Here is a 24,950-nt window from a genome sequence, read left to right as displayed (position 1 = left end):
TGGACTCAAATTGTTCACTTTTCTCTTGAAATGCTTCCACACTTGCTGAGATTTTCCAGCAAATTTCAGTTTTTGTTTGCCTCTAATCTCCAACATCTGCAGTTTTGCTTTATTTTTATAGTTTTTTTTTGTTCAGCTCATTAGCTTTATAAAAGGTAAGGCTTTTGAAATTCATTTCTGCAAAGAATGATCTTTGGTTGCAAACTTTATTTTAAAAGAAATTGCAATATATAGATGCATTGGACAATAACGCGAATTACACAGGATTGATTTTTAAAGTTCTTTATTTGTAACAAAGTAGATTTGTGAAACACAACTTTTTCTGAGCTTTGTACTTCAACTATCATACCATTAGGATGTATCAAACAATTTGTTTGCCACAGTGATTTTTTCTTTTAAAATGGTGTCATCCTACTTGTAACATGCACACATTGACATTACTTGAGGATGTGAAGCAGTTTTAAATGCAGCAATCCATACAAATCCATGAATAAGATTCAAACTGTTTATATATAAAAATAACAGATAGGAGTAAAAGCATTCAGTCTCTGGGGTTGATACGATGTATCATTCAAACTTCAGTCAGAACCCCTGATAGTACAACTGCTAGGTTAACTCCCTCCTACCAATGCATTACTCTATACCTCTCAATAGTATAGTCAAAGAATCATGGATGGCCTTTACCAGGAGCCATCCCTTATGCACTTTATGCCATTAACACAACCCAGGTGCAAATATTCAAGACTACATTTGATCGGTTACACTGAGGGCTGAATTTCTAGTGCCAAGTGAGGAGAACCATAATGAACTTGCAATTTCTTACCAAAAACATCCTAACATTCATTGACCAACTTGCTCGCTTGCTTCCTTTCGTAACAGTCTCCCGGAAGAGGCAATTAGATTACTATACATCCCAAGAACTTTGTGCACCTGTAGTCCAAACAAAGTCATAGACACGTAAAATAGAAATAAAACCAAAATACACTATGGTTTTAAGTATTCTACATTGTATAGCAGGACTGCACTGTAGTACCCCTTATGGTCAACTAACAGCACTGTTAGAAACAGTGATCTCTATAAATTTATGGATCTACAGTGGTTTGTAAAGTGCATATTAATATAGAGTAACTACATTTTATGATCATAAAATTCAGTTTTAAAAATGCTAAATGGCCACAGAAAGCTAATGGAGCTACTGCATGTACTGACTTAATTTTCTCCTTTTAAATTAAAAAGAAACCAAACTGAAAACAAAGTTTCAGAGAGCTGCAAATCAGTCAAGCCATGAACAGATAGCCCCACTGTAGTGTTTTTTTTAGGACTGGGCTATTGAAAGGGGACAAGGAGGTTGTTGCAACTATATCCTGTAGACTTTACCAAGTTATGCAAGAGTTTTGACAAAATCAATTTGAAGGAATATTCTTTTGGAATCAATACTATATGGCTTCACATTCAGGATGCAGCCTGAATCATATTGTCACATCTATTTTGGGAATGTTCGGATACTCAATGTTTTAAGTTTATGTTGCAAACTAATCTGCATGATTTTGAATTTACTTTTTAAAGTTTTCAAATTCAAAGCCTGTTTAAATGTCTGTACTGTATACTGTATTGGTGAATTTACACACTGATTCAATCATACACAATACCACACTACACACTTCCACGTCTTCCTGAATTATAGACATCTTTACAAGATGGGCTCTCAAAGCTTATGAAATGAGAATACATTTAGGATAAGTTTACTGATCATTTTATACATTCATTGTACAGCATCTAAGATTCTAAAGTACTCCTTTTTAATTTACATGATATATTTGCTTGCGAATGCTAACAGGCAGTTTTCTAAAATAAAAAAATTACCAATACATTCATAGTCTAAAAAATAAGCAAAAAGTTATTTTAAGTAATGCCACGGTTTGTGTATTGGTTGATGAAAGGGCCACAACAAAGTTGCTGTTCAGCAAGCCTTCAAGTTTCAGTGCATCACTATGGTGGCTAACTGCTGATGTGACACGTTTTTATTCCAGTTTTCCAATTATACAGAGCTCCACTTGGTAGCTGATTCCAGTAGATTAAATAATGTATTAGTTTATCAAATGCACAGAAATGATACTTTAGAAAATCAGCAACTAAAGGAGGTACTTCCTAGCTGCAAATCAGACATAGCCTGCTAGTGAAAGCAAAGTTATCTACTTGCACAAAGCTACATTCTTCAGCTGTTACAACCTTTGAAAAACTAATATCATTTCAGATAAACATTTCCCAACAAAAATCTAGCTTCCAATTGGCTGAAATTTAGATTTTTTAAAATAGAATCTGTCAGGGGAGATAAACAATTGACAATTTTGAATAAAGCTGAATTTTGTTGTTTTAAATAGGTCCCTCATCTTTAAAATTAGTCTCAAATGATCAAGATTAGAACAGTTTAACAATGGTAGGGGGAGAGAACCAAAAAAACAAGCCTCATTCGTATTTTATCTTACTTAGCATCTTAACCTTCCCTCATTTAGCTATTTTTATTTTTGCACATAATACTTTAGTACTCAATCATTACTGCAATGTATATTACTTCACAAAAAAGTATTAACATTTTTAGGTTTCATTTTAAAATAATTTTGAACCTTAAAATCTTGTAGTCACAACTATGAAGTGTACTTTGCTGGCAGACAACCATGTATCACAGCATACTGCTGTTCAATTTATAAACTTCAGTTTAAAGGAAATCAATCCAAGCCCCTTTCTGCCCCCACAAAAAAAATCAAAACACTGATTATTTAAGCATAAGGAATGTGCCAAAAATAGGTTTACTTTTTAAAGAAGTATCTTAGCTATTTCACAGTACTGGCAATGAATCTGCATTGTGCAGGTCGCTGAATTCTACTCCAAGGTATTTTTGAAATTGTTATGATAAAATCGTTGAGCGCCTTACAAATCACAAGAATTTTAGGGGCCAACAGATTTTATTTTGGGGTGGGGTTGGGGTGAACAAAAAAGGTCTTGAATGAGGGCAATCCATTTCCTCTATCACAAACCAGATTTAATCCCAATGGAAAAAGAAAATCTATACACAAGGTTAGGCATCAAAATGGTCTTCCTGATATCTGCTAGATAAAAAGAAAATAGTGCCAAACCTTATTTTACAAAGCAAGGATTAAATTTCAAGTGGCCAGAACTACCAGTTTTACACCAATATAGTTGGCTAATTAGCACCATTGTCTGTTCAGCTTTCCACATACAAATATTAACACCACAAATGTTTTACAATGCTTTTAGTTATGAAAGTGTTCTGCACCTAGTTTATCAAAAGGTGCCTGCACAGCAACATGTACATTAGAACTGCACTTGTGAATAGAGCACCAATGCAACTAAAAGAACAAGAAAAATGCTAACTGTTCTTGAAAGAATATGATTTTGTGCGTTTACTCCCGCTAGCACTAAAAGTGGCTAAGCTTCTAGAAAACATTTTAAAATATTTTGCTGCACTATTGTTCACAGTTGATAAGACAAAATGAAAAACGAACAGACCATCTTCTCTGCATGACTCATTGAAAGAGACGGGTTTAATTGCTAAAAGAGTCAAGTTAGCTGTTCAACTCCACAGTTGATTTAAAAAAGGTACAACGGGAAACAGCTGGGTCATAGGATTAGAGTAAATTGGTCCAAATCTAGAGCCAGTACTGGTATAGATGCATGAACCAATGAGTGGCTCTCATACTGAGAAGGTATGATATTTCTTTTCAATCCAGTTTGAATATAAATGCATTTTGAAATGAACGTTGCCTTACTGGTAATTTGAAACCAATGCAGTATCCATTAGACCATTCATGGCAAACTTGCATAATATAGCAAATCATAATCAGTTACATTCTCCTTTCACAATTATCCTGAGCTTAACAGGTGGTGGTTGGGGGGTGGGGGAAAGAGAGGTGTTGTTGAGCAAAGAGAAAAAAAATTAATACAAATCAAATATATTTCCACAAGATATTCTGTGCATAACACATTTGAGGAAATGCAAGTTAGCATAATCGGCTCTTAGATGCAGGAGTTGTGTGGGGAATGGGATCTTTATTTCAAACTGTTTACATTCCTTAGGTTGGTGCTATAATCTATGCTAGAAATGTAAAACAGCACTCTGTATTCTTCTGATTTTGTTTAATCTGCTTTTATATTGTCACCGCTTCCAATCAGAACATCTGCTGAAAGCTGTCTCGTCAATTACATCTTGTTCACAGATTTGCCACAGTTCTGATTCAGATCCCATGAAAACAAAGGGGATTGTAGGTCTGTCAACTCAACAGCATTTTCACTGAAATACAAAGTGCATGATACTACAGTGGACAGTATAAAGGGCAGAAATAGAATGCTGAGTGGCAACCTGTATTTATTTTGAATTGTAGTTATTGTGTGATGTTTGTTAAACCGAGTACAAAATCACCTTTTAACTTGGAAAAAACATGCAAATTTTTCTATAATCTTACTAAACATATGTACTTTTGCTATAATTATATATCAATATCAGAAAAACATTAATAACCTTGTCAAACTGTGATCAATTAGGTAATGTTCCTGGAAATTGGGCCCACATATAGCTGACAAACTCAATTATGGCAATAGTCTGAAAATAATTTTCTAGTGAAATGTTTGGTACACCAGTTACAAATGTTAACAGCTATTGAGCTGAAAACTGATTAGTACATACTGCAGGTTTCTAATTACAATGTAATGCTGATGAACATTCTCATTTTATTTACTAATTCACTTCATTAAACATTACAAGTTAACACACTCCCTTTTTAAAATCTTGATATTGTTTCTTTTATCACAGACTTCTGGTCCAATCCAAAGTTTTGACAGAACATGTTATATATGCTTATTGAAAGGGGACAAGCTCTCCTCTCGTCAGTGTAATGTCTTTGGCCTTGACCACCACCACCACAAAAAGGTCCTTCTTTATTGTCATAACACTTTGGTTGTTTAAACTGAAACTTCAAGGCTTAAGTACTTAGCTTTGCTACAGCCCTGGTTACATAAGTGCTTTTCACACATCAATATGCAAAATGTTTGCTTAGAATTGGCACCACAATATCAATACTCCCATATTCTGTGACAATACAGAGCTGGGGTGGGGAGAGAGCAAGGAAAAAAAGCTTGTTTCTTTACACTGCCAGCCAATAACATTTAAAAATAAAGCACAATATTCAAAACCTGTGCCTAGCGGTAGGCACATTACTCTTCATTTCAAATATACAGTAGCATACAACCAGTTTGTATTTGACAGATTAGCCAAGGCCTCTGAGGACTTGCTGAGCTCAACTACGTGTAAAAGATAATCTCCGGAACCTGTCCATCTTCTACTGATGTTCCATTATTATTTCCAGCAGCATAACAGAAAGTGAAGACTGTTTTCGTGCCTGTTGTCGGAGATTCATGGATGACTTTACGAAGTCCTTTTGTTCCATAGTGTGAATCTGGCCCCTGTACATGTATAAACAAAAAAAAAAAATCAGAGTCAAATAATCTTCAGTACCAAAAAAATTGTACCATAGAGCCATAAAAGAAATCAAATTTAACTGAAAATTACTTAAGTAATCTTGAAAACTGTAACAGTTATATTCAAACAAGCTTGAAGACACAGAAGGCCGTTATCTCAACTATGCAGGTTGAATCAGAGTATAATGAACTCACATCTGTTTAATGCATTTATTGTACAACAATTTTGAGGAATGGATAGGCAGAGAAGACAATTGAGGCACCTTTCCATGTAGGGAAGGGATAAAAAAGGGAGGGGCTCCAAGATTTTCTTACTGCTTATTAGTTCTGAAAGTGAGTTTTGACAAGATTCATAGCTCAGGTTGAGGTTTTTGCTCGCTGAGCTGGAAGGTTCATTTCCAGACATTTTGTTACCCTACTAGGTAAAATTTTCAGTGGGCCTTAGTGAAAATGCCTGCTTTCTATTTATATGTTTGAGTTTCTTTGGGTTGGTGATGTCATTTCCTGCAAAATCACTTGCTGTTCCTTTTCTCGGAGGTGGTAGATGGGGTCTAACTCGATAGGTTTGTTGATAGAGTTCTGGTTGGAATGTCATGCTTCTAGGAATTCTCCTATTGTAACAATGTAACAAACACTACATTGGACAAACTGGCAGAAAACTAGCCATCAGGGTACATGAACCAAAGTAAAGCCAGAGGGATCTGGGAGTGCTAGTTGAGGATTCTCAAAAGGTAAACATGCAGGTTGAGTCCGTGATTAAGAAAGCAAATGCAATGTTGTCAATTATCTCAAGAGGGTTGGAATATAAAAGCACTGTTGTGCTACTGAGACTTTATAAAGCTCTGGTTAGGCCCCATTTGGAGTACTGTGTCCAGTTTTGGTCCCCACACCTCAGGAAGGACATACTGGCACTGGAGCGTGTCCAGCGGAGATTCACACGGATGATCCCTGGAATGGTCAGTCTAACATATGAGGAACGGCGGAGGATCCTGGGATTATATTAATTGGAGTTTAGAAGATTAAGGGGAGATCTAATAGAAACTTACAAGATAATACATGGCTTGGAGAGGGTGGACGCTAGGAAATTGTTTCCGTTAGGTGAGGAGACTAGGACCCATGGACACAGCCTTAGAATTAGAGGGGGTAAATTCAGAACAGAAATGCGGAGACATTTCTTCAGCCAGAGAGTGGTGGGCCTGTGGAATTCATTGCCGCAGAGTGCAGTGGAGGCTGGGACGCTAAATATCTTCAAGGCAGAAATTGATAAATTCTTGATGTCACAAGGAATTAAGGGCTACGGGGAGAATGCGGGTAAGTGGAGTTTAAAATCTCATCAGCCATGATTGAATGGCGGAGTGGACTCAATGGGCCGAATGGCCTTACTTCCGCTCCTATGTCTTATGGTCTTATAACTAGCCACAAAAAGACATGACCCCCTCTCACTAGTATCCTCTCACGACTGGACAACACATCCATTCTAGGACAAGCCAAACAAAGACACACACGAGAATTCCTAGAAACATGGCATTCCAACTGGAACTCTATCAACAAACCCATCGAGTTAGACCCTTTATACACCCCCTGAGAAAAGGGACCGGAAGTGACTTCACCGCTGGAAATAACATCACCAACCTAAAGAAACCCAAACATTTAAATAGAAAGCAGGAATTTTCAGCATTTCTTCACCTAAGGCCCACTGAGGATGTTACTAGTAAGGTAATGAAATGTCTGGAAATGAACCTTCCAGCTTAGCAAGCAAACCTACATCCAAAAGTTCTGAAAGTACAACTTTAAGGAAAAAAAGGTACAGAGCAGCTACCAGATCAAATAATCTAAAAAGAAAGAAATGTCATCAGCAATCACTTGCTGACAAATATGAAATTTCCTGGGTAGACAATCATATCAGTGAAAGAGAAATGTATGTACGTTTTAAATAAAAAGATAAACAGAAATAGAGACAAGAGTGACAGAAAGGAAAGACATCTGGGAATAATTTTAAACATCTTAAACCTTTGATAATGCTTGGATGAAAATGAAACACTATTTTTGACATACAAGTGATGCTACACCAAAATTAAGTTACAGTAAAATAAGTTTAATGTTAAGAGTATAAGCTATGTTCATGGGCCACACTTTGCCTGAATTTCCGCTGTGTTATTGCCAGTAGCTAGTAGACCAATGAACATTCACACACACATGAATTTCAACAACTTAAAGCCAATTTTGAAAGAGATGATGCACCACTGACTCACAGGAATTAACACAATGCAAGTGCTAATTTTTAAAAACAAACACGTTTCTTGCCATACCTTTAATGTAGCGCATGCAGTATAGTTAACATTGGGTAAAATCTCCACTGGTTCCTTGAACATAACCCTGAAAGTGTTGGATGATCCATCACAGCTGAAACCAGTGTCATTCTGTCCCAGAATCGTATTACTATCAGTATGTATAATCTAAAGAAGAATCAAACATTATAAACGCCATCAGTAAAGAATATCTGTAAATTTAGAACTCATTATGAACAAAGCTATCACTGTATGAATCCAGGCTAAACTTACACAACGTAAATTCTTTGTAGTCAAATGCAAATTAAATTAACAACATCAGCATCATAGAATGTTAATTGTAAATATTTACAGATAAGTTGCAAAACCAAAAATTTACTAGTAATTTACTAGAAAGCATTCCAAAGCATCCAAACTACTTGCAATGTATGTATGAAAATGCAGATAGCTGTAGCTTATACAGATAGTAACTTTTCACTAATCTCAGTAAAAGGAAGATACATTTGCTATATAACACTACAGCTTCTAGCCAAGCTTATTCTGAGTGTACCCCAGGCCTGTGGACAGTACTATAAAAAAAAGGTATTACATCATAGGAACTTAATTGAGAGGAGTTTATAAATAATCACAAAACCATCCTGAAGTGGGTATAATCTCCAACTAATCCACCTGAGCATCACCATCCAAAGAACTGCAAAGTCCAATAAGAGAGTCCATCACCTGCTCAAGGCACCCAAAAGGGATTAGATAATAACATTATCTTTACCAGCTCCGCATTTCACAACAATTTAGGATTTTAAAAAAATAGCACTTGTGTACAAGTGTGTTTGAGATAGCCTTATGGTCTACTAGAATTTTATTTTAGTAGATATTTAATTTTAGAAATTTAGAAGTAATTTGAAGCTAAATGAAAGAGCAAGAGTTTGTTTTTTTCAAAAAAGGTTTAAAATATTCATGATGCAAATTAGCTGTCCCTACCCAGTTAATTCCATTTACTGTTCCACTCCTACTTCCTCATATAGTCAGAGGTACAGCTCGGAATCAGACCCTTTAGTCCAACTCATCCATGCCAACCAGATATTCTAAATTAATCTAGTTCCATTTGCCAGCAATTGGCCCAAATCCCTATAAACCCTTATGTACCCATCTAGATACCTTTTAAATGTCTAACTATACCAGCTTCCACCACTTCCTCTGGCAGTTCATTCCACACACGCAGCACCCTCTGGGCGAAAAGGTTGCCCCTTGGGTCCCTTTATATCTCTCCCCTCTCACCCTAAACCTATGCTCTCTAGTTCTGGACTCACCCAAACCAGACCACAGCTCAGGCCCTTATCATGACATGGGGCTGCTTCAGGCACAGCCAACCCCATTTTCACCTGTTGCCCCATGTTCAGCTTTTCTTTCTCCCTCCCTCACCACTGTCTAACCCTTGAGTTCCCTGACTGCTGTGCTCTCTCTTTCTGGGGCTCCATCTCCACCTACTGCAGGAAGTGATGATGTGGAGGTGCCAGTGTTGGACTGGAGTGGACAAAGTTAAAAATCACACAACACCAAGTTACGTTGGGAGTACAAGTGCAAGCTTCCAAATAAACCGGTTGGACTACATACTGTCCTCACCCACTATCTGCAGCATATAGACCACTATTATTCTGATGAAGGGTAATCGAATCTCAAACATTACCACTGCTTTAACTCCACAGATGCTACCAAAGCTGTCGAGTTTCTCCAGTGATTTCCCCCTCTGTCCACACACTATTTTCTTACCATATTTCTTTCATATATTTCTAAATTCATCTAGTAATGTTAATTGCCAATTATCACAATTTATTTTGGCACAAAGTGACTTGTGTTAGCATTAGGAATAATTAGGGTATCAGTGTCACTTGTGGCTCAGTTTGTGACATATTCAACTCAGAATCAGGCAGCTGTTGGCTAAGGTCCAATTCCAGGACATTTAATCCAAACTATTAGTGCATTACTGAGAGACTACATGGCCATCCTTTGGTTCAACTGCTAAATAGAAGCTGCATTTGCCCTTTTAAAGATGAGCATAAGATTCCAATACCTTATTCCCTACCAACTTCACAGCATTCTGACTCGCATTTATCCCTCAATCACCACAAATAGATTACAATGTTATATTCACACTCAAGACCCTTCAATGATCAAGCGAACTGTCAATATTTCCTATATTATACCAATAGCTACACTTAAAAAAGAGCATAATTGGTTGTTAAACATTCTAGGACAGGACTTTCTATTCCTGAACAATGCTGTAGAAATACTTTGGATTTATTTTACCTGTATATTTACTTGGTAGTCTGTGGGCCCATGTATTGATCCATACAAGCCAAACCCAACCACAAATATCCTTCTATTCACAGTAAACCTGTGGAATTAAAAAACAAAAGATCATATTAGAACAGTTTAAATCCATGTCATCTTCCAATCAAAACAAAACTGACCAGTAAATTCCCAAATGACATTTATATTGTAGGGAACATAATTCAACTGCTGTTACTACACAATATTCCTCATATGATTTAGGAAATCATACTGATGCTAAACTGCAGCTCAGTATATTCTATCTGGATGACAGTCCCTTTGACCTGATGCTACTTTTTGAAATTACACCTGAACTTCAGCTGTAGAGTTTCTTTTCAACTAATGAAAGTCTACTAGATTTTTAAAAACCCAAATAGTTGTGGAAAGGCAATTAGTGGATTTGGGACCTAAACTGACCAATGAGATAGCAGATCTTCCCACACTTAAAGTGTGAAGAGGTTTCACAATGATAAATGAATATTGAACAAATATCTTGCTTTGGCTTAGTTTAGCAAGTAACAGAAGAATTAGGCTCAAGACACACCTTAAATTTCAGGTTGTTCAGGGATATGTAGGTTAGGTGCAACAGGAGAAAGTGAGCACTGCAGATGCTGGAGATTAGAGAGTATGGTGCTGGAAAAGCACAGCAGGTCATATAGCATCCGATGAGCAGGAGAATGTTTCAGGCATAAGCCCTTCCTCAGGAAATCAGTAGTCAGGGATAAGTATAGGGTAGGAGAACGTTTTTGGATGGGTTACTCTTTGGAGGGTCGGTATGGACCGGATAGGACAAATGGCCTGCTTCCACGTCGTAGGGGCTCTTAAAAGAGAAACAACTTTGGATACCCTTTTTTAAAAATCGGATAGTGACTTGCAAATTTAGTTTAAATAATAAGAACACAACTGTATCGGAATCATGCAACACACAAGGTGGCCAATTCTGATCTTTGAAATAGCTAATAAATTAAACGTTGCTTCCTAACCCTAAAAGTTTTCAAGTATATATCATATTTGAAAGTTATTAAATCAGTTCCTGGTCAGTGCTTAAGGTAGCATTCCAGATTGCAACACGTTGCTATATTTCCCCAAGAAAGTAATCTTAAATTACTAATTAAGTAGGAACACATTTCTAAGCTTAGGTAAAGATGTCTAAAAATTGACTTTATATCAAGGTCTGGCTTCTGAAAACACTGCCTTTTCAACAAATTCCCTCACATTTTGTTCCCTTCTTTGTGTTCAAGTGCTGCTGATGGATACTTATTTATTGCACATGCAGTCCGTCACTGAAGTCTAGACACCATTAGCAATTTATTTGAACTTGCTATGGGGGGTTTGTGGAGTAGTGACATGAAAAGTGGAACTTACAGTCAACCTTCTATTAGGGGAATCATTGCGTAACAAGCTGAAACAGGAATCCTGGATGATTAATAGATCTACAGCAGACGTAAGGACTTTTGTACACTAAACACTACCTCAGTTTAAGTGTCCAATTCTCACAAATAAAGGAAGATCAAACTCATGGGGCATCCAGAGTCCATGAATCTCAGCATCAAATTATTAATTCCTGTCACCACTGAACCTTAGGGAGATATACCCGAATAGAAACCCCTTACCTTATTCGATCACTTGTACCACTGTAGCCCCAACGGCTTTCCACTTGTTGGAAACGATTGATGCTACACTCTTTGCCTCTCAGACAACATCGAGGTCTGTCTATAAACTCTACTCTAGGCTTCGGGTTGACTGTAAAATGTAGAAAAAGACTAACGACCTCTCGGTCTGTTAGAATTCCTGACTGTGCAGGTCCTGTGGGAGGTAAAACATTTTATTTTATTCAGATTTTAGAAATTAGTTATCACGAAAACTACATTTTCCATTTGGCACAGACTCAGACAAATCAAGAAACTAAGCCATGGTGGTGGTAGGGAATGGGCAACTGGTTTCAGTTGCCCTATGCTCAGGGGAGAAAACCACAAAAAAACTGATTGATATTTAGTGGGCCCCTCTGAAAAATGCAAGTGGAAACCATGTGATGACCAGATCTCACAAACCAGGATCAAGAGTAGGGGACCCCACCCTTTTAGGCTGCTCTTCCTTTCAAGGAGATCATGACTGAATTGATTTTAACCTGAACCCATCTCAGGTGACAGTATCAGATGATGAGCCAGGACTCTGCTGGTTGATTCTGAGCCAGGACCCGACAGTCGATGTCCAGCGTCGGAGGTGGTGCAGGACCCAGTGTGACTATCTTGAGCACGGAAGCATCAGAAGTGATAGTGCTGGTGACAACAGAAAAAGGAGCACACTGCCAGGACCGTGGGGACAATATTGGACAGCAGTGACTGGAGAAGCAAATGGTAAAGTCTATCGATGGAATAGTACTGTCCATACCTCGGAGCCAGGAGACCTGGGTTCACATTCCACCTGATTTATAGGTGTGTAAATAACTTCTCCGAATAGGTCGACTAAAAAAAATCTATTCCATTCCCCTTGCGATAAGCAACATGCCATTTGTTTTCCTAATCACTTGCTGCACCTGGAAATGAGCTTTGGGACATTCACATGCCACGATACCCAGATTCCTCTAACTCAAAGTTAACGTCTCTTTCTGTAAAAAGAAATGGTGCTATGCTTTCTGCTAAGTTCATGTTTTCCCATTTTATACCCAATCTGTCAAATGTTTGCCCACTCATTCCCTGTCGAGCCTCATTTTATCCCCACCACAACATACCCTCCAACTTAAGTTTACTGATGGCATAAAGTTAACAATCATACATTTGGTCCCTTCATTCAAGCCATTGACAGATCATAAACAATTGGGGTCCCAACGTTGATTCTATGCCACTCTACTAATAACTATTTATTTATCTGAAAATGAACCATTAACTCTGTTAGCTAAATCCTTTATGTTAAAATGTTATCCCAAACCATAGTCTCATTTTTTTTGTGTGGAGTAACCTTTGCTGTTGCACCTCAAATGCCTTTTGGAAACCCAAGTACACTACATCTACAGGTTTCCCATTATCCACATTACTTATTACTTCTTCGTGCCTTCCAGTCCCAATTCCATAGCTACCACTCAAACACCATGGGCAGATATCAATGGCCACATGGAAGTGGAAAAAAAAATATGTACGGTCAGTTCTGATAGTTCCGTTCTCGTACAAGAACATTTTCTGATTCAGTGAGAGGATGTACCTACTAGAGAAGGTGCAAACCTTGACCTACTCTGGGGAAAAAATGGCAGGGCAGGTGACTGAGGTGTCAGCAAGGGAGCACTTTGGGGCCAGCGACCATAATTCTTTAAAATAGTGATGGAAAAGACAGACTAGATGTAAAAGTTGAAGTTCTAAATTGGATGAAGGCCAATTTTGACGGTATTAGGTAAGAACTTTCAAAAGATGATTGGGAGCAAATGTTCACAGGTAAAAAGGACAGCTGGAAAATGGGATGCCTTCAGAAATGAAAGAATGAGAGTCCAGAAACAGTATATTCCTGTTAGGGTGAAAGGAAAGGCTGGATAACCAAACCCTCAATTTCTTTAGTGAAGAAAAGGAGAAAGCATATGTCAGGTACAGACAGAATAGATCAAGTGAATCCTTAGAAGAGTATAAAGTCAGTAGGAGTATACTGGGAAGAGGGGTGGGGAAATCAGGAGGGCTAAAAGGAGACATGAAATAGCTTTGGCAAATAGAGTGAAGGAGAATCCAAAGGGTTATTACAAATACATTAACGATAAAAAGGGTAACTAAGGAGAGAATAGGGCTCCTCAAAGATCAGCAAGACGGCTTTTGTGTGGAGCCGCAGGAGATAGAACATAGAAGAATACAGCGCAGTACAGGCCCTTTGGCCCTCGATGTTGCGCCGATCCAAGCCCACCTAACCTATACTAACCCACTATCCTCCATATACCTATCCAATGCCCGCTTAAATGCCCATAAAGAGGGAGAGTCCACCACTGCTACTGGCAAGGCATTCCATGAACTGACGACTCGCTGAGTGAAGAACCTACCCCAACTTCAGTCCTATATCTACCCCCCCCACCTTAATTTATAGCTATGCCCTCTTGTAATACCCGACTCCATACGCGGAAAAAGGTTCACACTGTCAACCCTATCTAACCCCCTAATCATCTTGTACACCTCAATCAAGTCACCCCTAAACCTTCCTTTCTCTAATGAAAACAGCCCCAAGTGTCTCAATCTTTCCTCATACGATCTTCCTTCCATACCAGGCAACATCCTGGTAAACCTCCTCTGCACCCGTTCCAGTGCCTCCACATCCTTCCTATAGTATGGCAACCAAAACTGCACACAATATTCCAGATGCGGCCGCACCAGAGTCTTATACAACTGCATCATGACCTCAGGACTCCGGAACCCAATTCCTCTACCAATAAAAGCCAGTACGCCATATGCCTTCCTCACCGCACTATTTACCTGGGTGGCAACTTTCAGAGATCTGTGTACATGGACACCAAGATCCCTCTGCTCATCCACACTACCAAGTATAAGGGCGCAGGCTCAGAGGGCCGATGTGTCTACTCATGCACTGTGTAGATCTTTGTGGTAAACCTCCCTCCGACTTTCCACATCAAACACTGGTATGACAGGGTTCGTGTATATTTGGATATTAAGTGAGGCTTCTTCGACATGGTCCTCATCAAACTCTCCCAGGACAGTTACGAGATCGTGTTAGATACAGATAATACCTTCCTGACACTATCCCCATCAAATAATATGTGATATGAATAAAACGGCGTTGGATACAAAGTAATACACGACTAGAGGTCCCCCACCAAAATTCCCAGAACAGGGACAGCATTGGGTCAGATATGCATTAAATCTTCTTGTCCACCGTCCCTATCAAATACTCCCAAGGCTGGAACAATATGGGTTTAGATACACAGCAGAGCTGCCTCTATACTGTTCCCATCTAACAAACCCATTACAGGGTTAGGAGGGGGTTAAAGGCAGAGGAAATCTCTCTCTGTACTGTCCCTCATTCATCACTCCAATTACTGGGACAGAATGTGACTACGTACAGAGTAAAAATGTCTCGACACTGTCCTCATCAAACTCTGCGAGAACAGGGAGAGAACGAGGATTGATACAGCATAAATAGTGCTCTGCACTGTGCTCAGTAAAAACTCCCAGGATTCATACAGGACCTGGTGTATTCATTCAGTGTCTCCCCAATCTCTTCCGCCTCCACACGCAACTTCCCACTACTATCCTTGACTGGACCTATTCCTACCCTAGTCATTCTTTTATTCCTAACATACCTATAGAAAGCCTTAGGGTTTTCCCTAATCCTACCGACTAAGGACCTTTCATGTCCCCTCCTTGCTGCTCTTAGCTCTCTCTTCAGGTCCTTCCTGGCTACCCTATAACTCTCAATCACCCCAATTGAACCTTCACGTCTCATCTTGAGATAGGCCGCCCTCTTCCATTTAACAAGGGATTCCAATTCCTTACTAAACCACGGCTCCCACGCCGTGGGGGGAAGATACTAAATGAATATTTTGCATCAATGTTTACTGTGGAAAAGGACATGGAAGATATAGAAATGTAGGGAAATAAATGGTGACATTTTGAAAAAAATGCCCATATTAGAGGAGGAAGTGCTGGATGTTTTGAAATTTAGGTGGATAAATTCCCAAGACCTGATCAGGAGTACCCCAGAATTCAGTGGGAAGCTAGAAAAGTGATTGCTGGCCCCCTTGCTGAGATAGTCACAGATGAGGTGCCGGAAAACTGGAGGTTGGCTAATGTGGTGCCACTGTTTAAGAAAGATGATAAGGACAAGTCAGGGAACTATAGACCGGTGAGCCTGACAGTGGTGGACAAAGTTATTGGAGGGAATCCTGAGGGACAGGATGCACATATATTTAGAAAGGTAAGGACTAATTAGAGATAGTCAACATGGCTTTGTGCATGGGAAGTCACGTCTCACAAACTTGATTAACTTTGTGAAGTAGTAACAAAGAGGATTGAGGAGGGCAGAGCAGTGGATGTGATCTACGGACTTCAGTAAGGCATTCCACAAGGTTTCCCATAGGAGACTGGTTAGCAAGGTTCAAGCTCATGGAATACAGAGAGAACTAACCATTTGGATACAGAACAGGCTCGAAGGTAGAAGACAGAGGGCGGTGGTGGAGGGCTAATTTTCAGACTGGAGACCTGTGACCAGTAGAGTGCCATAAGGATCGGTGCTGGGTCCACTACTTTGTCATTTTTACAAATGACTTGGATATGATATGAGGTATATGACACCAAAATTGGAGGTGTAATGGATAGCAAAGAAGGTTATCTCAGATTACAATGGGATCTTGATCAGATGGGCCAATAGGCTGAGGAGTGGCAGATGAAGTTTAATTTAGATAAATTAAAAGTGCTGCATTTTGGGAAAGCAAATCTTAGCAGGACTTATACACTTAAATGGTAAGGTCCTAGGGAGTGTTGCTGAACAAAGAAACCTTGGAGTGCAGGTTCTTAGCTCCTTGAAAGTGGAGTCACAGGTAGATAGGATAGTGAAGGCAGTGTTTGGCATGCTTTCTTTTATTGGTCAGAGTATTGAGTATAGGAGTCGAGAGGTCATGTTGCGGCTGTACAGGACATTGTTGGATAATTGCATGCAATGCTGGTCTCCTTTCTATCTGAAAAAGATATTGTGAAACTTGAAAGGGTTCAGAAAAGATTTACAAGGATGTTGCCAGGGTTGTAGGATTTGAGCTAGAGGGAGAGGTTGAATAGGCTGGGGCTGTTTCCCCTGGAGCGTCAGTGGCTGAGGGGGTGACCTTATAGAGGTTTAAGATCATGAGGGGCATAGATAGGATAAATAGACAAAGTTTTTTCCCTGGGTTGGGGAAGTCTAGAACTAGAGGGCATAGGTTTAGGATGAGGGGGGAAAAGGAAAAAAAAAAAAGACCCAAGGGCCAACGTCTTCCGCACAGAGGGAGGTACGTATATAGAATGAGCTGCCAGAGGAAGTGGTGGAAGCTTGTACAATTGCAACATTTAAAAGGCATTTGGATGGGTTTAGAGGGATATGGGCCGGCTGCTGGCAGGTGGGACTCTATTTCGGTTGGGATATCTAGTCAGCATGGACAAATTGGACTGAAGGGTCTGTTTCCATGCAGTACATAATGCCCAGATGTACAAAACACTGACATCTGAAGCACTGACTACTAAATTAAAACATACTACACAAGTTCAACAGTTTCATACAGAAGAGAACTGGACTACATAAAGTCTTAGAAATTCATTTATACTTTCAAGTAATAAATCATGCCTTGGTCCGTTACCTGCTGCAAACTCCTCAATGGTCATTAGAGGAAAACGAATCAGTGACAATGCTTTTCCTAACACTTTACGTTTGTTTTCAGGAGTAAGTTGAAGCTGCTGTCGTTGGCATTCTGCTTCTGCCCAGCGAACCACAGCATTAAATAACCGAATTTCTCGAATTCCAAGAGTGTCACGTTCTAGCACTGCCATCAGTGTATCTGAGAGACAAATGTTGAAGTCAGCAACTTGGAAGCCTCCAGATGAGACTTTTTCTTAGTAACAAATACACTCCAAAAAAAAAGTATCCAAAAATCCTTAATCTCTGTCCCATATGCCAATACATAAAATACTTATAGTGCAACTCAAGTTCAGAAACCAAATGTCCAAGACCAGAACTTTGATTGATGAGAATAAGTTCAAAAAGTTAGAGAGCTCCAAGTGCCAAATGCAGAGTTACAACACTACGACATATTGATGAAAATCCATCTGGATAATGTTAAAAATCACATCAGGTTTAGTCCAACAGGTTTAATTGCAAGCACTAGCAACCACCTGATGAAGGAGCAGTGCTCCAAAAGCTAGTATTTCCAATTAAACCTGTTGGACTATAACCTGGTGTTGGGTGATTTTTAAACTTTGTACACACCACTGTTTAGTTTTCACCATCTGTTGAGTTCTCTTTTTGAAATTCTATTGTAGTTTATATTGTTAAACATCCAGTGACAAAGTTTAAAAGAACAATAAGAAATTTTGGGAACTGAGTCTGCAACTGACAAGTATGTGGGCACATTGTAAAACAATGCACAGGTAATCCGATTGTAGATGTATTTTTATTCTTTCAAAAGTAGTCCTATTTTACATAAATTTAGATTGTAAGCGGGCTTATGTTGTCATAAGCAAGTGGCTTTGAGAACCTTATTGTATGACAACCATCAGCCAGAAGATTTGGATTGGTGTGTTAGGAGAGGAAATTTGCAAGCAAAATGATATAGGTGCAGTATTTAAGATGGAATTGTAAGGTTGTTGGAGGAAGATATACTCAGGAATTTGTAAAGCATTTGAAGATATTGGTGAGGGGAAAAAAAAGGTATTTGGATTGCACCAGATTTCAGTTCAGGAAAAGTAGCATATGCCTGAATGGCTACAAAGGCTGTAAAATTCATTATCAATATGCAGTTCCATTCTGTGCTATACAGGTCAATCATTGAATATTAATTCTTAAGTTAGAGTGTAAGGAAAATATGACATTATACACCTACGATATGATTTGGTACTAGCATTTTGCATTATGCTAAAAAACAAATAGAAGGACTAAATATGGGATAAAATATTAGAAAGTGTCAGGGTCCACAATACTACAGAAATTCAAGTCCAGGTTACTATGCAATCAAACTTAGGACAAAATTTACATGTAACCATTAATCAGGCATATTACACTACAATTTTAAAAAACATCTGGAGTAATTACGAATAGTTAACAGGATTTTTAGGAACTCGTTTATGGTAGTAAAACATGTACAAAACAGCCATGGCAACCTGGAAGAAATTACTGTCTCCAGGATTCCTCTTGTCTAGATAGTAGCAGCTACATCATTGAATCCACTAAATAGTTAATAGAGTGAAAAATTCAAATCTCTTGTGCAAACAGTTAAATTTGTTGGTTGGGCCATTGGATTGTAAGTGAGGAATAATCCTGAGGGACCAAAAGATATTCCAGGTTTGACTGGGATTAAAATTTAGTATAATCGCATATGTGAATTTCACATTATCTGGCAAGATCACAAGTTCCTGATGCTTGGTTAAACTAAGTTATCCGGCATTCGATTATCCCGAACTTGATTTAATGAATGAAATACACCCCGCCTATGTCCTTCCGATAATAGAGGTTCCACTGTACATTCATTTTTCTTTTAAATGGAATTTAGATTTGACTATAAATAAAAATACTCAAGACTTGATACAAGTTGCCAAGACAATCTTGAAATATGAAGTAGGACAGGAGAGTATCTGGTGTTTTGAAAGAACCCTTCCATCTCTGGGAGTCTTATTCATAAGAACATTGTTCATTGCTGATTAATTATAACCAGTGCATGTAAAAACTGGTCTGATGGTCTTGCACAGGGACACAGGGACGAAACATTCAAAATAACTTCTCTCTCTACTCAGGGAAATATGGAGTTGTTGGTGTTTCCACACTGAACTGCTTAGACATTTATGTATGAAAGGTTTTGACAAACAAGATATTTAGTTTCTCAGATCAGACTTCTCTAATTAAGGCAAAAGTTTTGGCAAAGAAAATTTGGAGCCAACTAAAGATGTAGGTGCACAATTTCTGGTTGAGAAGACATCTCATACATTGTTTACATCTTGACAGTGAAGGTTATGCCAGTCATGTCATTTAGGGAGGGGAGGTGTTGGCCTAGTGGCATCATCACTAGAATACTAATCCAGGGATTCTGGTAATATTCTAGGGACTTCTGTTCCAATCCTGCCATGGCACATATTGGAATTTTATCTGAAATAAATGTGGAATTAGCAGTCCAGTGATGATCACAAAATCATTGCCAATTACTGGGGGAACAAAGCCCCCATCGGGTTCACTAATGTCCTTTAGGGGAAAGAAACTACCATCTTGACCTGGTCTAGCCTGCATGTGACTCCAGACCCATAGCAACGGATTGAGCTCTTAACTGCCCTCTGTGCAATTAGGGATGGACAATAAATACTGCCCCAGTCAGTGACATCAAAAACCTTTGAATGAACATAAAAGTTGTTTGCTTTTTGTTTTATATTTTTGTCTTAAGCTACATAATTCTAAATTTGGAATCTCATTTAATCAATCCTTGAAATGCAATAATATTTATGAAATACTGATAATTAATCATTCATTTTGAAATTAATATTTTCAATCATGAAAGATTTTAAAAAGTGGCATAAAAATCACAACATCCATTTTGAATTAGAAGTAGAATTAACAAAAATGAAAAAAAATCTAAAAAAAATCAATTTTTCCCCATTTCCTATCACTTAAAAATATTTCTTCATTGCATGCTTAAAAACTGAAGTGGTTTAAAAAAAGCTAAAAACTCATCTGCTTTAGTCATTAACTTACCTAAATCAATATCTGTAAAACCTTCTGCATTGATTGCATCAGAAGTGTTTTTATCAATATTTTCCAGACATAAGCTGGCAAGCTGTGGTTCATCAAAGAGTCTTGCCTGAGGAACAAACAGGTGCATTAGACTTGCACTATATATACACTCAAGCATATATTTTCCTCCTGCAAATAAACAATCCAAAAAAGTGACTAAACATTTTATAGGCATCAAAATTTGCAATTTTCTAGCACTGGAAGACATACTAAGCCAGACCTTCGGGACTACAGCAGCTTTTAATTTAAAATAGAAACTCATTTCAAGTAATAAATTTTCTTTTACTTTAAGAAGTTATTCAATTTCATGTTTTCAAGTACAGTGCAAGTAGTCATGGAGTAAAAATAAACTGATTAAGACTATTAAAGCTGATAAGTAGATTTCCTTCATTAAGAAGCTTTCGTTTTCAATTTCCTACATTTGTTAGCATTTATTTTAAGCTGGATGGAAATACATATTAATAACATATTTCTAGAAAAAGTCTAATCTTGAACCAGAGTTTAGTTTAAGGAAAAGCAAAGGAAACACAAAAAGCTATTTACGTCAACTAAAAAGCAAAATAGAAAAAAGATTTCAGAAAATTCTGGAAGCAATGAAAGAAAACTTGTTTGCTATGCAATGATTCAGAGAACAAAGACGACCGAATAATTGAAAGATACTCAAGGACAGTTGCAAAGGACTTACTGAGTATGGTAGGAATAAATGCATTCTTGAAACTTATCCTCCATGATTAAAATTTAAATCATCAAGAAAACCAATGATATTCTAAATCATTGAATTTAATATTTTAGATCAAATCAATTAAAATACAAAGAGCAACTCAGATGTACAGTGTCCAGACATCCCTCAAGGGGGCTTGACATGTACCCATAATTTTAGTAGTTTACTGCATTCTAGGACAGTCATAAACTGAAAACAGGCTAACAATGCACAGCTGAAAATGTGTTGTTGGAAAAGCGCAGAAGGTCAGGCAGCATCCAAGGAACAGGAGAATCGACGTTTCGGGCATAAGCCCTTCTTCAGGAAACATAATGCACATCTTTGCAAAGGGACAAGATGGACATTGGTAAGTATAGATTGCAGTGCTGATAAAGCTCACCTGACCAGAGACATTAAATCTGTTTCTCTCCACAGATGCTGCCTGACCCATTGAATATTTACAGCATTTCCTAATTTTGTGAAATACTACTTCGTCCTTCCACAATTGGAACACTGTTACACTTTGGTATCTTCATATTGTGGGTAAGCTAGCTTTGGAGAAAGTTTGTGCGAAGATTTGTAGCTCGGGTGCTCGTTAATGTGGTTCTGTTCGCCGAGCTGGAAGTTGTTGTTGCAAACGTTTTGTCCCCTGGCTAGGCGACATCAGTGCTTGGGAGCCTCCTGCGAAGCGCTTCTTTGATGTTTCCTCCGGTGTTTATAGTGGTCTGTCCCTGCCGCTTCCAGTTGTCAGTTTCAGCTGTCCGCTGTAGTGGTTGGTATATTGGGTCCAGGTCGACGTGTTTGTTGATGGAGTTTGTGGATGAATGCCATGCCTCTAGGAATTCCCTGGCTGTTCTCTGTCTGGCTTGCCCTATGATAGTAGTGTTGTCCCAGTCGAATTCATGTTGCTTGTTGTCTGCGTGTGTGGCTACTAAGGATAGCTGGTCGACCAGCTATCCTTAGTAGCCACACACGCAGACAACAAGCAACATGAATTCGACTGGGACAACACTACTATCATAGGGCAAGCCAGACAGAGAACAGCCAGGGAATTCCTAGAGGCATGGCATTCATCCACAAACTCCATCAACAAACACGTCGACCTGGACCCAATATACCAACCACTACAGCGGACAGCTGAAACTGACAACTGGAAGCGGCAGGGACAGACCACTATAAACACCGGAGGAAACATCAAAGAAGCGCTTCGCAGGAGGCTCCCAAGCACTGATGATGTCGCCTAGCTAGGGGACAAAACGTTTGCAACAAAAACTTCCAGCTTAGCTTTGGAGAGAATGTACAGGAGGGCCAATAAACTAATTCTCAGTATAAGTCAACTTAAAAAAAGTTATCAAGGTATACCAAAGCATTTGGGAGTCAACATTTTAAGGAAGTATAAACTCAGGTTGATTTAAAAGAAAACAGGAGTTTGAACCATCTCCTCAATTCAGTAAAATCACATCTGATCTTCAACTTTAACACCACTTTCTTACTAAATCTCAATATCCTTCAAATTTCTTTGGGTTCTATCTCAGGTCTTGAATATACTGAATGACTGAGAAACCAGATAGGCAGACAAATCCAAGGAGTGGTTGGAGGATTTGAGCTATAGGGAGAGACTAAACAGGCTGGGCCTGTTTTCCCTGGAGTGTCGGAGGCTGAGGGGTGACCTTAGAGAGGTTTACAAAATAGAGGGGCATGGATAGGGTAAATAGGCAAAGTCTTTTCCCTGGGGCATAGGTTTAGGGTAAGAGGGAAAAGATATAAAAGAGACTTAAGGGGCAACTTTTTCACAGAGGTTGGTACAGGTTTGGAACGAGCTGCCAGAGGAAGTGGAGGCTGGTACAATTGCAACATTGAAGAGGCATTTGGATGGGTATAGGAATAGGAAGGGTTTGGAGGGAAATGGGCCAGATGCTGGCAGGTGGGACTAGATTGGGTTGGGATATCTGGTCGGCATGGACCAAAGGGTCTGTTTCCATGCTGTACATCTCTATGACTCTGAACAGCAATACAATGAGTGAAAACAGTTTTCCTCATCTCAGGACAAGATGTATGCCAAATTTCTCTAGTTTTAAGTTTTGTGGGAAGGGACCCAAAAAAAAAACTGCCTCTCTGCCTCCATTCAGTGCAATCTTATCAAAATCTTACGCTGCAATGAAATCGCCTCTCATTCTTCCAAACTCCACACAAAACAGAGCCAGCTGATGCTCCAATTCCAAAAAAATCAATTAAGTGGATCCTTAGTGCACCTACTCCAAGCACTTTATTCCTTAGCTACAGCAACAAAACAGTACACAGCATTCCAGGTGTGGCCTTACCAAAACCACAGGTTATGTCGGATTATAAAGAAAATACACTGTGCTCCAATTGGAAGTTTTTTTCTCCTCTGTCAATTAAATAGATTGAGGGACAAAATCTTAGATTGTGCAAGGTTAGATCTGAGCAAAATGTGGAGATCCTTTTCTCAAGGAATAGCGAATTTCTGGAATTGTGTGTCATCCTGCATGATGGCAATTTGCTAAACTCCTTCAAGCCAATCATTTTTTGATTGAGGCAGTCGAAGTAATGTACCACAGGTATTACCTAGAATTTCCCCTCCACAAATTAACCAATTATTAATGTAGTTTTATTTTTAACAACTCTCTCCCAGGAGATATGCTGTCAGTGGTGTTGGATGGAGGGTATATAGTAATAATCAAGGCATCACAATCAAGTGGGACATTTTGCTCATATATGATTATTAAAAGAATAAAGATCTGCATTAATAAAGTTTTAAAATAGATACTAAGTTCAAGTTTAACCAAAAAGATAGACAACCATTAGGCCACTTTCTGTCACCATGACATGACTATTGATCAATACAGAAAATACTTTTGTTCAATTAAGGTATGAATGAGTTACAGCTTCAGGGAATCCCACTTCAAATTCCTGTTTCGTATTTGGTTTGTAAAAGTTTTAATGCATATGCTATTGGAGCAGTATCGTCAAAAGGTAACGCATTCCTTTATTGTGAAAGAGAAAAAGAACAGAGGGGTAAACAGCCAAGTGAATAGAATAAAATCACTCGCAACTTCATTTTCTTCTCAGATGACCGGTTGAATTCACAATACTATTTCATTGACACAGCAAACAACCCTGCAGTGCCTCACCCAGTTTCGCTATCTTCTGATGGTCAGTATGCTGACAAGCTATTCAATCATAGGCATATGACATTCTAGTCCATTCCCATTCTCAGCATCCAACACAATAAAATGTTCACGAGAGGCCAAAAACTAATAACAATGTTCTCACTGGTCCTAATTCAGAATAAACTGGATTGGAATTTTTCTTTGGAGCAGGATTCCAGTTTTCTCCTTTTCTTGCTGATATTGTCCAACGTCTTTTCAGTGAAGTACATCTTGCATTTTAGGCAACATAATCAAAAGAGAAGATATTAGGTTTTTAGAGTGAAGAGACTTCCTAACGTCCACTTGAACAAGATCATGCATCTCCGCAAAATCTGAATTAAATAGATAATTATAAACAACTATTTCACAAAGGCTGATGGCAAACATATAGGTTAATTTACAGCCAGCCAGTCGAAGCCTCCTGTTGACTTAATATTTTAACTATAATTTTGCATCTCATGTAGTACCAGAAAGATGCCTGGCCATGAATTCATCAGTTGAAAATAATAAGCCTGGCACATAACATGAATTCTG

General features: G+C 38.6%; 1 protein-coding gene across 8 annotated transcripts in view; it reads right to left on the bottom strand.

Annotated features, from left to right (window-relative positions):
- Positions 1-266: 266 nt before the first annotated feature.
- The window catches only part of LOC122565347 (BTB/POZ domain-containing protein 2-like), a 47,811-nt gene continuing 23,127 nt past the window's right edge, over positions 267-24,950 (bottom strand). For all 8 annotated transcript variants that reach the window (XM_043721218.1, XM_043721219.1, XM_043721220.1 and 5 more), the window contains 6 exons: positions 20,508-20,613; positions 17,416-17,613; positions 11,723-11,915; positions 10,086-10,173; positions 7,803-7,949; positions 267-5,478 (listed from right to left, as the gene is read on the bottom strand). In XM_043721218.1, the coding sequence (XP_043577153.1) occupies positions 5,317-5,478; positions 7,803-7,949; positions 10,086-10,173; positions 11,723-11,915; positions 17,416-17,613; positions 20,508-20,613 (894 nt within the window). In that variant the 3' untranslated portion in view covers positions 267-5,316. The remainder of the gene's footprint in view (positions 5,479-7,802; positions 7,950-10,085; positions 10,174-11,722; positions 11,916-17,415; positions 17,614-20,507; positions 20,614-24,950) is intronic.

Source organism: Chiloscyllium plagiosum, chromosome 31, assembly GCF_004010195.1.
Source record: "Chiloscyllium plagiosum isolate BGI_BamShark_2017 chromosome 31, ASM401019v2, whole genome shotgun sequence".
Taxonomy (NCBI): Eukaryota; Metazoa; Chordata; class Chondrichthyes; order Orectolobiformes; family Hemiscylliidae; genus Chiloscyllium; species Chiloscyllium plagiosum.
This window is presented reverse-complemented; position numbering and strand designations above follow the sequence as displayed.